This window comes from Anolis carolinensis, unplaced genomic scaffold (assembly GCF_035594765.1).
Source record: "Anolis carolinensis isolate JA03-04 unplaced genomic scaffold, rAnoCar3.1.pri scaffold_7, whole genome shotgun sequence".
In the NCBI taxonomy this organism is placed as follows: Eukaryota; Metazoa; Chordata; class Lepidosauria; order Squamata; family Dactyloidae; genus Anolis; species Anolis carolinensis.
Window position 1 is genome coordinate 33,463,489 of NW_026943818.1, and position 15,014 is coordinate 33,478,502.

Sequence of the window (15,014 nt, forward strand, 5' to 3'; positions counted from 1 at the left end):
TTAAGGTATTCACATACCACAGCAATGTGTAATAATAATAATAACAACAACAAAAAGTATCTCCCGAACGACTCCAATTGCTTCGAAGTTTGGACACAACGTCGCATTCGAACAGTCGAGCGTTTTAAGGTATTCACATACCTACTATTATACACCTGTTGCACCTGAGACAGGTAAAACTATGCTTTTTTCTCTATCCTTTCTTACCCATTTAACCAGACTGGGCCACAGCAATGTGTAATAATAATAACAACAACAACAAAAAGTATCTTCCGAACGACTCCAATTGCTTCGAAGTTTGGACACAACGTCGCATTCGAATCGGCGAGCGTTTTAAGGTCTTCGCATACCTACTATTATAAACCTGTCGCGCCTGAGACAGGTAAAACTATGCTTTTTTCTCTATCCTTTCTTACCATTTAACCAGACTGGGCCACAGCAATGTGTAATAATAATAATAACAACAACAACAACAAAAAGTATCTTCCGAACGACTCCACCGAGTGTTTTAAGGTCTTCACATACCTACTATTATAAAACTGTCGCGCCTGAGACAGGTAAAACTATGCTTTTTTCTCTATCCTTTCTTACCCATTTAACCAGACTGAGCCACAGCAATGTGTAATAATAATAATAACAACAACAACAACAACCCAACAACAACAACAACAACAAAGTATCTGCCAAACGACTCCACCGAGTGTTTTAAGGTATTCGCATACCTACTATTATAAACCTGTCGCACCTGACACAGGTAAAACTATGCTTTTTTTAACAAACTGGTTTCAGGGAGGGGGGATCTCGCAAAGCCGACTGGTTTCAAAGCAATTTCTTATATTCTTTGTGAGAAGAACCGACAAATGGTTGCCGACGAATCTGGGTCTCCTCCCGCAAAGGCTGACGATTTGCGACTCCTCGAACTGCCAAAAACTTCCCTCTGATCTCGCTCGCGGCTCGCGGCATGAAAGAGGAGACTCCTGACAGCCTGCCCTACTTTTTTCCCAGACTTTGGAAGCAAACGGCAACCTCGCCTCCCTGTTTCTCAAAAGAAGTTGTGAGAGACTGTTGCCGTTATCATGACAGAACTATAGCTACAGTGGTTACAGCTGGCTTCAGTGGGTTTGGGTGAGCTACAACTTCCACATGCAGGTCCCATCGTCCATGGTCCAAACTCTTCCAAACCGCACCAGGATGTAGAGTGGATCATGGAGGCTCCATGTGCCAAGTTTGGTCTTGATCAGTCATTGGTGGGAGTCGCAGTGGTCTCGGGAAGTGAATGAAGACACTGTAAGTCCCATCATCCATGGTCCAAACTCTTCCAAACCGCACCAGGACATAGAGTGGGCCATGGGGGCTCTGTGTGCCAAGTTTGGTCGTGATCAGTCATTGGTGGGAGTCGCAGTGCTCTCGGGAAGTCCGTGACAGTACTGCAAGGCCGTCGGTGGGAGTCGCAGTGCTCTCAGTAAGTGAGTGACAGTACTGCAAGGCCTTCGGTGGGAGTCGCAGTGCTCTCAGTAAGTTCGTGATGGTACTGCAAGGCCATCGGTGGGAGTCGCAGTGCTCTCAGTAAGTGAGTGACGGTACTGCAAGGCCATCGGTGGGAGTCGCAGTGCTCTCAGTAAGTTCGTGATGGTACTGCAAGGCCATCGGTGGGAGTCGCAGTGCTCTCAGTAAGTTCGTGATGGTACTGCAAGGCCTTCGGTGGGAGTCGCAGTGCTCTCAGTAAGTTCGTGATGGTACTGCAAGGCCTTCGGTGGGAGTCGCAGTGCTCTCAGGAAGTGAGTGACGGTACTGCGAGGCCATCGGTGGGAGTCGCAGTGCTCTCAGTAAGTTCGTGACAGTACTGCAAGGCCTTCGGTGGGAGTCGCAGTGCTCTCAGTAAGTGAGTGACGGTACTGCGAGGCCATCGGTGGGAGTCGCAGTGCTCTCAGTAAGTGAGTGACGGTACTGCAAGGCCATCGGTGGGAGTCGCAGTGCTCTCAGTAAGTTCGTGATGGTACTGCAAGGCCATCGGTGGGAGTCGCAGTGCTCTCAGTAAGTGAGTGACGGTACTGCGAGGCCATCGGTGGGAGTCGCAGTGCTCTCAGTAAGTGAGTGACGGTACTGCAAGGCCATCGGTGGGAGTCGCAGTGCTCTCAGTAAGTTCGTGATGGTACTGCAAGGCCATCGGTGGGAGTCGCAGTGCTCTCAGTAAGTTCGTGATGGTACTGCAAGGCCATCGGTGGGAGTCGCAGTGGTCTCAGTAAGTTCGTGATGGTACTGCAAGGCCATCGGTGGGAGTCGCAGTGCTCTCAGGAAGCGAGTGACGGTACTGCAAGGTCATCGGTGGGAGTCGCAGTGGTCTCAGGAAGCGAGTGACGGTACTGCAAGGCCATCGGTGGGAGTCGCAGTGCTCTCAGTAAGTTCGTGATGGTACTGCAAGGCCATTGGTGGGAGTCGCAGTGCTCTCAGTAAGTTTGTGGGAGTCGCAGTGGTCTTGGGAAGCGAGTGACGGTACTGCAAGGCCATCGGTGGGAGTCGCAGTGGTCTCAGGAAGCGAGTGACGGTACTGCAAGGCCATCGGTGGGAGTCGCAGTGCTCTCAGTAAGTTCGTGATGGTACTGCAAGGCCATTGGTGGGAGTCGCAGTGCTCTCAGGAAGCAAGTGACGGTACTGCAAGGCCATCGGTGGGAGTCGCAGTGCTCTCAGGAAGTTTGTGATGGTACTACAAGGCATCGGTGGGAGTCGTAGTGGTCTCAAGAAGTGAGTGACGGTATTGCAAGGCCATCGGTGGGAGTCGTAGTGGTCTCAAGAAGTGAGTGACAGTACTGCAAGGCCATTGGTGGGAGTCGCAGTGCTCTCAGTAAGTTTGTGGGAGTCGCAGTGGTCTTGGGAAGCGAGTGACGGTATTGCAAGGCCATCGGTGGGAGTCGCAGTGCTCTCAGGAAGGGAGTGACATAGAGTGGGCCACGGGGCTCTGTGTGCCAAGATATTCCCGAGTCCGTATACGGCGCAAAGCTGCCTCTCTCACCACGTCTCCACCTCCCGACCCACGTGCCCACCACGCCGCCCGCTCTCTGCATCTCTCCTCCCCTCCGTTCGCCTTTTCTGGAGGGGTTCCCTGCTTCCGTTGCCATGGCCACCGTATCCCAGGGTAGCATCTCAATGAGGTGTCCCGACACACCTCCTCCTCACTCGCGCCGGCGCGTGCCCAAGGCCTCCTCCTCCTCCTCCTCGTCTAATAAAGACACATTTCGAGCCCCACAGAACAGGAAGCGCCGAACAGCTTGCTTCCCGGCGTTTCCCTTGAGAGGACACGGATGTCTCTGGGCAAAGACGACCCAGATGGGCCTCAACGAACAGCTCCCGATTGTCGAGTATAAAGATTATTAAGTCATAGCATCCTAGGCTTGGAAGGTCATCTAGTCTAACCCAAAGCCCTTAGGGACTAAAAACACTTAGTCCACAAAAAGTGGTGACAAATAAAAGATTTCTCCATCGTGGTCTCTGTGAAATACGACACCGACACGAAATTTATATTGAAATATGGAAAGTATCTGAAGAAACAAGTGTGATGGTGGTGGTGGTGACAGTGACAATAATAGTGATGATGGTAGTGATAGTAGTGGTGGTGGTGGTGGTGATGACGACAGAGATGAGGATGGGGATGATAATGATAATAGTGGTAAGCAATGATAATGATGACAGTGATTATTATTATTATTATTACAGTAATAATGATGATTATTATTATTTTTATAGTAAGGGTTTTGCAATACAGTGGTAATAGAAGAGATGAGCTTTTGGACAAATAACCTTATTGCAGCCAATCCCAAACTGAAGACGAGCCAGCGGTGTGACACAGCTGCAGAAAAGGCCAAGACGATCACAACAATGGCTTTCAAACTAATAGGAATTTTATTCCGCCCTCTAGAAATGCCTGCTCAGACCCGAACCAGAGAAGACACGTTGTTTGAGGGAAGACTGTGGTCAAAAAGAGCAGGCGGGTAAATAAAGATCAGAGCCTACACAGCTTTTTCGTGCCTGCTGCGTCGCGCCATCAATAATTGAACATCTCCCTCTCGCAGCATATTTTCCCCTCCGTTTGCCTTGCTGCAGTCCGAAAATGCTTTTCCTCCCCTCTTTTGGAAGTGTTACGGCCCAATTCTCCACCACGTCAAAACGATAAAAAAGGGACCCGGGTTAAAAGAGGAAAAGAGCCGCCGTTTATGGAAAGCTGCGTCAAAATAATAAAAAAGGGACCCGGGTTAAAAGAGAAAAAATAACTGCAGTTTGTGGAAAGCTGCGTCAAAACGATAAAAAAGGGACCCGAGTTAAAAGAGAAAAAAAGCCGCTGTTAGTGGAAAGCTGCGTCAAAACGATAAAAAAGGGACCCGGGTTAAAAGAGAAAAAAAGCCGCTGTTAGTGGAAAGCTGCGTCAAAACGATAAAAAAGGGACCCGGGTTAAAAGAGAAAAAAAGCCGCTGTTAGTGGAAAGCTGCTTCAAAAGGATAAAAAAGGGACCCGGGTTAAAAGAGAAAAAAAGCCGCTGTTAGTGGAAAGCTGCGTCAAAACGATAAAAAAGGGACCCGGGTTAAAAGAGAAAAAAAAGCCGCTGTTAGTGGAAAGCTGCGTCAAAACGATAAAAAAGGGACCCGGGTTAAAAGAGAAAAAAGCCGCTGTTAGTGGAAAGCTGCATCAAAACGATAAAAAAGGGACCCGGGTTAAAAGAGAAAAAAGCCGCTGTTAGTGGAAAGCTGCGTCAAAACGATAAAAAAGGGACCCGGGTTAAAAAATCGCCGCCGTTTGTGGAAAGCTGTGTCAAAACGATAAAAAAGGGACCCGGGTTAAAAGAGAAAAAAAGCCGCTGTTAGTGGAAAGCTGCGTCAAAATAATAAAAAAGGGACCCGGGTTAAAAGAGAAAAGAGCCACCGATTGTGGAAAGCTGCGTCAAAACGGTAAAAAAGGGACCCAGGTTAAAAAAGAGCCGCCGTTTGTGGAAAGCTGCGTCAAAACGGTAAAAAAGGGACCCGGGTCAAAAAAAGAAATAAGAACGGAAGGAGATAGTAAAAGAGGAGGAGGAGGGAGGGAACTGTTTTCTATCAAAGAGATAAGAACGGAAGGTGATAGTAAAAGAGGAGGAGGGAGGGAAATTGTTTTCTATCAAAAACTATCCGAGTGTAAGAAGGGGGTGAAGGAGATAAAATCCCAAAGAGAAAGAAGATCATCCACCGTAGAAATGGAAGTGTCACGAAGGAGGAGTCCCTTCGAGGTCGCCAAGTTGGTGTCCCTACCAGACGTCTCGACGAATGGCGAACCCCAACTTTTTGGGGTCTCAGTTGCTTTCCACCAGCTTGGCCAAGTCCTGCCGCAGCTCGCCCAGCTCGAAGATCTTCATGTCCATGATCTCGGCCACTTTGGCCACCTCCTGGTGCATCCTCTCCCGCTCCGAGAGCGTCTCCGAGAGCGAGCGCTCGGCCAGGGTCAGCCGGCGCTCCAGGTCGTGGTTGCGGCGCTCCAGATCCTGGGGAGGAGGGCAAAATGAATCATCTAGTCCAACCCTACACAACGTTGTTGCCCTTTCAAGGCCTTCCCCAACTTATCATGGGGTTGGGAGTCCAGTCCTGGTGGAAATGGACTCTTAAGAGTCATCTAGTCCAACCCTACACAACGTTGTTGCCCTTTCAAGGCCTTGCCCAACTTATCATGGGGTTGGGAGTCCGGTCCCGGTGGAAATGGACTCCCAAGGGTCATCTAGTCCAACCCTACACAACGTTGTTGCCCTTTCAAGGCCTTGCCCAACTTATCGTGGGGTTAAGAGTCCCGTCCCGGTGGAAATGGACTCCCAAGGGTCATCTAGTCCAACCCTACACAACACTGTTGTCCTTTCAAGGCCTTTCCCAACTTATCATGGGGTTGAGAGTCCGGTCCCGGTGGAAATGGACTCTTAAGAGTCATCTAGTCCAACCCTACACAACGTTGTAGCCCTTTCAAGGCCTTGCCCAACTTATCGTGGGGTTGGGAGTCCCGTCCCGGTGGAAATGGACTCTTAAGAGTCATCTAGTCCAACCTTACACAACGTTGTCGCCCTTTCAAGGCCTTGCCCAACCTATCGTGGGGTTGAGAGTCCCGTCCCGGTGGAGATGGACTCCCAAGGGTCATCTAGTCCAACCCTACACAACGTTGTTGCCCTTCCAAGGCCTTGCCCAACTTATCATGGGGTTGAGAGTCCCGTCCCGGTGGAAATGGACTCTCAAGGGTCATCTTGTCCAACCCTACACAACGTTGTTGTCCTTTCAAGGCCTTGCCCAACTTATCATGGGGTTGAGAGTCCCGTCCCGGTGGAAATGGACTCTCAAGGGTCATCTTGTCCAACCCTACACAACGTTGTTGTCCTTTCAAGGCCTTGCCCAACTTATCATGGGGTTGGGAGTCCAGTCCTGGTGGAAATGGACTCTTAAGAGTCATCTAGTCCAACCCTACACAACGTTGTTGCCCTTCCAAGGCCTTGCCCAACTTATCATGGGGTTGAGAGTCCCGTCCCGGTGGAAATGGACTCTCAAGGGTCATCTTGTCCAACCCTACACAACGTTGTTGCCCTTTCAAGGCCTTCCCCAACTTATCATGGGGTTGGGAGTCCAGTCCTGGTGGAAATGGACTCTTAAGAGTCATCTAGTCCAACCCTACACAACATTGTTGCCCTTTCAAGGCCTTCCCCAACTTATCATGGGGTTGGGAGTCCAGTCCTGGTGGAAATGGACTCTTAAGAGTCATCTAGTCCAACCCTACACAACGTTGTTGCCCTTTCAAGGCCTTGCCCAACTTATCATGGGGTTGGGAGTCCGGTCCCGGTGGAAATGGACTCCCAAGGGTCATCTAGTCCAACCCTACACAACGTTGTTGCCCTTTCAAGGCCTTGCCCAACTTATCGTGGGGTTAAGAGTCCCGTCCCGGTGGAAATGGACTCCCAAGGGTCATCTAGTCCAACCCTACACAACACTGTTGTCCTTTCAAGGCCTTTCCCAACTTATCATGGGGTTGAGAGTCCGGTCCCGGTGGAAATGGACTCTTAAGAGTCATCTAGTCCAACCCTACACAACGTTGTAGCCCTTTCAAGGCCTTGCCCAACTTATCGTGGGGTTGGGAGTCCCGTCCCGGTGGAAATGGACTCTTAAGAGTCATCTAGTCCAACCTTACACAACGTTGTCGCCCTTTCAAGGCCTTGCCCAACCTATCGTGGGGTTGAGAGTCCCGTCCCGGTGGAGATGGACTCCCAAGGGTCATCTAGTCCAACCCTACACAACGTTGTTGCCCTTCCAAGGCCTTGCCCAACTTATCATGGGGTTGAGAGTCCCGTCCCGGTGGAAATGGACTCTCAAGGGTCATCTTGTCCAACCCTACACAACGTTGTTGTCCTTTCAAGGCCTTGCCCAACTTATCGTGGGGTTGAGAGTCCCATCCCGGTGGAAATGGACTCCCAAGGGTCATCTAATCCAACCCTACCCGATGTTGTTGCCCTTTCAAGGCCTTTCCCAACCTATCATAGGGCTGAGAGTCCGGTCCCGGTGGAAATGGACTCTCAAGGGTCATCTAGTCCAACCCGACACAACGTTGTTGCCCTTTCAAGGCCTTGCCCAACTAATCATGGGGTCGAGAATCTGAGTCCCGTCCCAGTTCTGTCCTCACCTGCACCTTCTGATGGGTCTCGTCGCACTCGCTTCCAGCTTCCCAGTGGGACCCTTTCTGGCTCTTCAGCTGTTGCAGCTCCTGAATTGGGAAAAATAAGTATGTCGTTGCTTTATTAAACAACAGCATGTAATGAAGTACGAATTTTGGTTTACAGATGTTATGTTTAATTGTGTGTTTATGTTTTAAAAGGATGAGTGCATCTCAGCATTTAGAGGCTGGTTGCCATGGAGAAGTAGGCAGAGCCAACTGCCGTTTAGTTGAAGAAGTGCAGAGTTTAAAAAAGAGAGTCAGTCTGTGCTCTGATGAGGCACAGGGAAGATTGATTCCAGGTTGATGGGATCAAGGAGACTCAATTGTTCATTTTGAGTCAGTTTTAAGTAAGTTTGGTGACTTATTTAATGTAGTCTGTGCTCTGATGAGGCACAGGGAAGATTGGTTCCAGGTTGATGGGATCAAGGAGACTCAATTGTTCATTTTGAATCAGTTTTAAATAAGTTTGGTGACTTATTTAATGTAGTCTGTGCTCTGATGAGGCACAGGGAAGATTGATTCCAGGTTGATGGGATCAAGGAGACTCAATTGTTATGATTGAGCCTCATGGCTCTGTTACTGACAGACGTGGGCGTAAGACTCCTCGGGAGTCAGATACTCTCGAGGAGCGAGAGAGAAAAAGACTGCGAGACATATTTGCAGCACCATCTGACGAAGAATCTTTCGAAGGGTTTACGGAGAGAATGGAGGAGGGGCTGGTTAGCTCAGAGGAGGATGAGATGGATTGGACTCGGGTAAGGGAGGAATTGGGGGCCACTGGCCATGATGGGGCAGAAGATGAATGGGGACCTTCAGGATTAGACCCATGGCTTAGCTGGAGGGATGGGACGGGATCCACAGCTGGAGATGCTGTTGGGCGTAGTCAGAGGTGTTCCAGCTCTGACGAGGAAAGTGATGAGGAAACGCCCGGGTTAAGGAGGACAGCTGACAGTGATGAAGATTTGTAACTGGCATAAAATGGGGCTTGGGAGCAATTGCAAATTGCGTCGGGCAAGGTAATCTGGGCAAACGCTTGGGATCCGTGTGTGTGTGGGACGCTTCCCTGAAGACTTGTGTGCTTTCCTGTGCTGTGACGTAAGTTGATTGAAATCCAGGGTCAGACGGCGGGAGGGATTGTGTGGGCATTTGTTTGTGCAAACCTGTGCTTACTCTTATTAGCTTGACCCTCCGTCGTCTTCTTGACGGACGCCATCTCCTGCTTTGAGAACTCGGACTGAACTGACCACGGCTTGTCTTCCCCCCCTTCTTGGACTTGGAAAAACTACAAACGTCTGCTTCTGGCTTTGATCTACGGAACGGAACTGGTCTACTCTACTTCTACAATCCTTGGCTGAATTGCTCGTGTTGGAGATCCTGTCTACTGTGTGTGTGTGGGAGCGACGCAAGTTACTCTAAGCACAGTGCTGGCAGCAGAGAGGAATCTGCTGCCAATTAGTTGCATTCTTTGTATCTTTTGTTCCTTGGCTTTCGTTCTGTTAATACCTAGGCTGAAGCAAGCAGTTTGTTTTTACCCGGATTAAACTCCGGTTTAATCCGGTTTATCTTTTGAACATTTACTTTTGTCCCCTTTTTGCTCCTAAAGGCAAAAATTGCCTGGCCCTTGTGTTTTTACGGGCATTTTTGAGTTCTGTAATCTAATAAACTCTGTTACTTTGAATCTTGTGGCGTTCTGTCCTTGACAGATTGCCCGACGCCCATAAAAAGTTTATTGCAGCAATAAACCCGTCAGGAAGACGATGGATGAGTTAAGAGTCAAAGTAGACCAATTGCAAACGGCCTTTACCGTAAGCCAAACAGCTTTTGCTGTGAAAGGACATGTTTTGACTCCTGAACGCTTTGACGGAACCAGGTGCAAGTTGCCAACCTTTTTGGCACAAGTGGAGCTTTATTTTTCTCAGCTCAGTGCTCATGCTTTTCCTACTGACACTAGCAAGGTGGCTTTTATTTTGAGTTTGTTGACCGGTCCCGCAGGACAATGGGCCACTAATTTAATTTTGGGAAATGACCCAGTCAAGGACAATTTGAATAATTTCAAAAAATTGTTAACTGATACTTTTGGGGATCCTCTCCGCACGGAGAACGCTGGGTGGGCCCTGTATCGGTTGAAACAGGGAAAGGGGACTGTTTTGGATTACTTAAATAAGTTTAACCTGTATCGCCACCAGCTGGATTGGGGGGAAAATGCATTCATGCTTTTATTTACTGCCGGGTTAAGTGATATGCTCCAGGATGAATTAGCACGCTTGGAGCCGGCTGAAAGCTGGGACGCCTTAGTAGCTAAGGTGCTGCGTTTAGACGCAAGGTTCGAGGCTCGTAAACACTCAAAAGCAATGTGTGCGCCACCCATGCATGTAACCAGGGCACCTGTGGTGATGGGGGAAGAGCCCATGGAGCTTGGGGTCTTTAAAAAACTGTCTACAGAGGAAAAGAGCCGTAGGAGGCAGCTGGGCTTGTGTTTGTACTGTGGGAATGCTGGGCATTTTGCCAAAAATTGTAATGTGAAACCTTCCCAGCTTTCGGGAAAAGGCCAGCCCTAGTGCGACGTGAGTCCAACGCACTAGGGCTCCTCAAGCAGTCAACTGAGGGGAGGAAGCATGTTTTCGTACCCATTACATTATCTGTTGGGGGAAGGGAACTTGTTTCTACTCTGGCACTGCTGGACTCAGGAGCTACGGTCTCTTATGTAGATATTGAGTTTGCTAAGAAGCATGGCATTCCTAGAGTGCGCAAGGCATGCGACGTGTGGGTGGAAGGAGCAGATGGGAGACTGCTGGAGACTGGGGTGGTTAACCAGGAAACCTCAGCAGTAACGTGGGAGGTGCAGGGAGTAACGGGAACGTTTGTGTGGGATATTACGAGCTTGCCTCGATATGATGTGATCCTGGGGATGGATTGGCTAGCTGTAGTAAACCCACAAGTGGATTGGGCAACACGTAAAGTGATCTTAAAGAGGCAGGATTGTTGCACTCTAAACGTTACTCATGCTGATATGGAGGGAGTGCCTGCTGAGTATGGGGAGTTCTCTGATGTATTTTGTAAAAGAGAAGCGGACAAATTACCACCGCACAGGCCATATGATTGCGCCATCAAGTTGGCAGAAGGTGCGAAACTGCCAGCAGGGAGGCTGTATGCCTTGACTGTACCGGAAAGGCAAGCTTTGCGGGAGTTTTTAGATGAAAATTTAGCCAAGGGGTTTATTCGCCCATCTAGTTCTCCAACTGCGGCACCAGTATTCTTTGTAGCCAAAAAGACTGGGGAACTTAGGCTGGTCTGCGACTATCGGATCCTAAACAAATACACCATTCGGGATAGGTACCCGCTCCCTTTAATCTCGGAACTGTTATCAAGGGTGCAAGGGGCTAAGGTCTTTACCAAGCTTGACCTGCGGGGGGCCTATAACTTAATCCGTATACGGGAAGGGGATGAATGGAAGACGGCATTTAACACGTGTTTCGGATGCCACGAGTTCCGAGTCATGCCTTTTGGGCTTTGTAATGCTCCTGCGGTCTTCCAGAGGTTCATGAACGATGTGTTCAGGGACCTAATTGACCAATTTTTAGTGATTTATTTGGATGATATCTTGATTTTTTCTAAGGACGAGAAAGAACATCGTCAACATGTCAAGCAGGTTCTGCACCGACTGCGGGCTAATGGGCTTTTCGCCAAGGCTTCCAAATGCGTCTTTCATGTGCCTGAAGTGGAGTTCCTAGGTCATGTAGTGTCAGGTAGGGAACTTAAAATGGACCCACATAAGGTTGACGCCGTCAACTCATGGCAGGAGCTGAAAACTAAGAAGGATGTACAAAGGTTCTTAGGTTTTGCTAATTACTACCGGGAGTTTATTCCGAATTTTGCAAAGCTCACGGTACCTTTGACGCAGCTTCTGCGCAAGAAACAGCCATTTGTATGGGGGCGGGAAGCTCACGAGGCGTTTCTACAACTTAAGTCTAGTTTTCAATCGGACAACATACTAACCCATCCTGATGTTGACAAACCGTTCGTGGTAGAAGCGGACGCTTCTAGCTACGCGTTGGGGGCTGTATTGTCTCAGAAGGATTCCTCAGGGACCTTGCGTCCCTGTGGATTTTACTCACGGCAACTAACACCCTTCGAGCAGAACTATACCATATGGGAGAAGGAGTTGTTGGCGATTAAGGTGGCGTTTGAGGTGTGGCGGCACTGGCTTGAAGGGGCACGGCACCAGATCGTGGTCAGATCTGATCACAAGAACTTAGAGCACTTGCAAACAGCAAAGAAGTTAAACCAGCGTCAAATCCGATGGGCTTTGTTTTTCTCCAGGTTTAACTTCAAGGTGCAGTTCGTAGAGGGGAAGGCAAACTTGCGGGCCGATGCTTTATCCCGCAAGCCGGAGTTTAAGACCAATGAGCAGGTTGTATGTCAGACCATCTTGCCTACTGCCTCTCTGTGTGTTGTAGATAATGAGCTCGGGTTACATGACCAGATCCTTGAGGCTCAGAGGGATGATGTGTGGACACAGGAGCAACTGATGCTGCTCTCAGCAGGTAACCGTACCATACTGCCGCATCTACAAGATCAAGACGGAGTATTGGTACGCAGGGGGCAGGTCTACGTACCAGTGGGGGCCCTCAGGTTGGAGGTGATTAGAGCCCACCATGACGAACCCATGGCTGGGCACTTTGGCAGATTCAAGACCGTGCAGCTCATTACCAGGAGCTATTGGTGGCCAAAGATGCGGCAAGACATTCTGCGCTTTTGCGACAGCTGCGCCGTTTGCCAGCAGAGTAAGACGCCTGTTGGGCGCCCTAGAGGGTTGTTGTCGTCTTTACCTGTTCCGGACAGGCCATGGCAAATCATTTCCATGGATTTCATTTCAGATTTGCCTAAGTCTGGGGGTTATACTTGTATTTGGGTGGTGGTGGATTTATTTAGTAAACTGGCTCATTTTATTCCTTGTTCAACCATTCCGGCGGCCCCTACGTTGGCCTTACTATTTACTAAGCACATCTATCGTTTGCACGGAGCACCCGAGGTGATTATTTCAGATAGGGCTCCGCAATTTGTGTCACGCTTTTGGAAACATTTCCATGAGTGCTTGGGGACTAAGTTAAACGTGTCTTCAGCTTTCCATCCGCAAACGGATGGACAGTCGGAACGGGTTAATGGGCTCTTAGAGCAATATCTGCGTTGTTTTTGTTTAGATCAACCCACGGCTTGGGTGAAGTGGTTACCGGTGGCGGAATTTGCTTATAACAATGCGGTGCACACGTCTAGTCAGCATACGCCATTTGAGCTAACTTATGGTTTTCACCCACGGGGAGGTGTGGCGCCGTCGACCAATGTGGTCTCTTCGGACCCTGTGTACCGCTCTACGGAAATGGCTGCATTGCATGATGTTGCCCGTCGCTTACTGTTGGAAGCTAAGGCAACGCAGAAGACTCAGGCTGACCGCCACAGGCAGGCAGGGGAGGAGTTGGAAGAAGGGGATTTGGTGTGGTTATCTTCCAAACATATTAAACAGGCTGGGGGAAAGTTTGCGCCTCGGTATTTGGGTCCCTTTCCTATCGTTAAAAAAATTTCTTCCGTTGCGTTTCGTTTGCGTTTACCGTCTAGTTTAAAGGTCCATCCAGTCTTTCATCGTTCGCTGTTGAAACTTGATACCTCTAGTCGTCGTGGTGCTATAGCGGAGGGTATCACTGCCACTTCTCCGCCATCGGGGGAGGAGGCCTTTGTGAGAGGGGATAGTGTTATGATTGAGCCTCATGGCTCTGTTACTGACAGACGTGGGCGTAAGACTCCTCGGGAGTCAGATACTCTCGAGGAGCGAGAGAGAAAAAGACTGCGAGACATATTTGCAGCACCATCTGACGAAGAATCTTTCGAAGGGTTTACGGAGAGAATGGAGGAGGGGCTGGTTAGCTCAGAGGAGGATGAGATGGATTGGACTCGGGTAAGGGAGGAATTGGGGGCCACTGGCCATGATGGGGCAGAAGATGAATGGGGACCTTCAGGATTAGACCCATGGCTTAGCTGGAGGGATGGGACGGGATCCACAGCTGGAGATGCTGTTGGGCGTAGTCAGAGGTGTTCCAGCTCTGACGAGGAAAGTGATGAGGAAACGCCCGGGTTAAGGAGGACAGCTGACAGTGATGAAGATTTGTAACTGGCATAAAATGGGGCTTGGGAGCAATTGCAAATTGCGTCGGGCAAGGTAATCTGGGCAAACGCTTGGGATCCGTGTGTGTGTGGGACGCTTCCCTGAAGACTTGTGTGCTTTCCTGTGCTGTGACGTAAGTTGATTGAAATCCAGGGTCAGACGGCGGGAGGGATTGTGTGGGCATTTGTTTGTGCAAACCTGTGCTTACTCTTATTAGCTTGACCTTCCGTCGTCTTTCTGACGGACGCCATCTCCTGCTTTGAGAACCCGGACTGAACTGACCACGGCTTGTCTTCCCCCCCTTCTTGGACTTGGAAAAACTACAAACGTCTGCTTCTGGCTTTGATCTACGGAACGGAACTGGTCTACTCTACTTCTACAATCCTTGGCTGAATTGCTCGTGTTGGAGATCCTGTCTACTGTGTGTGTGTGGGAGCGACGCAAGTTACTCTAAGCACAGTGCTGGCAGCAGAGAGGAATCTGCTGCCAATTAGTTGCATTCTTTGTATCTTTTGTTCCTTGGCTTTCGTTCTGTTAATACCTAGGCTGAAGCAAGCAGTTTGTTTTTACCCGGATTAAACTCCGGTTTAATCCGGTTTATCTTTTGAACATTTACTTTTGTCCCCTTTTTGCTCCTAAAGGCAAAAATTGCCTGGCCCTTGTGTTTTTACGGGCATTTTTGAGTTCTGTAATCTAATAAACTCTGTTACTTTGAATCTTGTGGCGTTCTGTCCTTGACACAATTGTTCATTTTGAATCAGTTTTAAATAAGTTTGGTGACTTATTTAATGTAGTCTGTGCTCTGATGAGGCACAGGGAAGATTGGTTCCAGGTTGATGGGATCAAGGAGACTCAATTGTTCATTTTGAGTCAGTTTTAAATAAGTTTGGTGACTTATTTAATGTAGTCTGTGTCCTGGAAAGGAACAGAGAATCTGTGATAGTACATCACAGGGGTGACTGTGGTTTGAAGTCCAAGTTTCAGAATTTGGGAACCAATCCCAGCTGGACTCACAAAGTTTAAAAGTAGCAGAGGAAGAAGTTTTAACTATTTTAAGTAAAGGAAGTGATACTTTAGAGAACTGATTCATCTCGTTTTAGTGTTGTAACTGTTAATAAGAATACCTCTAAGTGAGAAACAACATTGTAACCACTGCAGA

The 15,014-nt window shown here is 49.0% G+C and overlaps 1 protein-coding gene across 1 annotated transcript in view; it reads right to left on the minus strand.

The window, feature by feature from the left end:
* Nucleotides 1–3,874: 3,874 nt before the first annotated feature.
* Nucleotides 3,875–15,014, minus strand: part of homer3 (homer scaffold protein 3) — a 32,406-nt gene continuing 21,266 nt past the window's right edge. The window contains exons 9-10 of the mRNA XM_062959548.1: nt 7,666–7,746; nt 3,875–5,503 (exon numbers count right to left, since the gene is read on the minus strand). Coding sequence (XP_062815618.1) covers nt 5,315–5,503; nt 7,666–7,746 — 270 coding nt within the window. The 3' untranslated portion in view covers nt 3,875–5,314. The remainder of the gene's footprint in view (nt 5,504–7,665; nt 7,747–15,014) is intronic.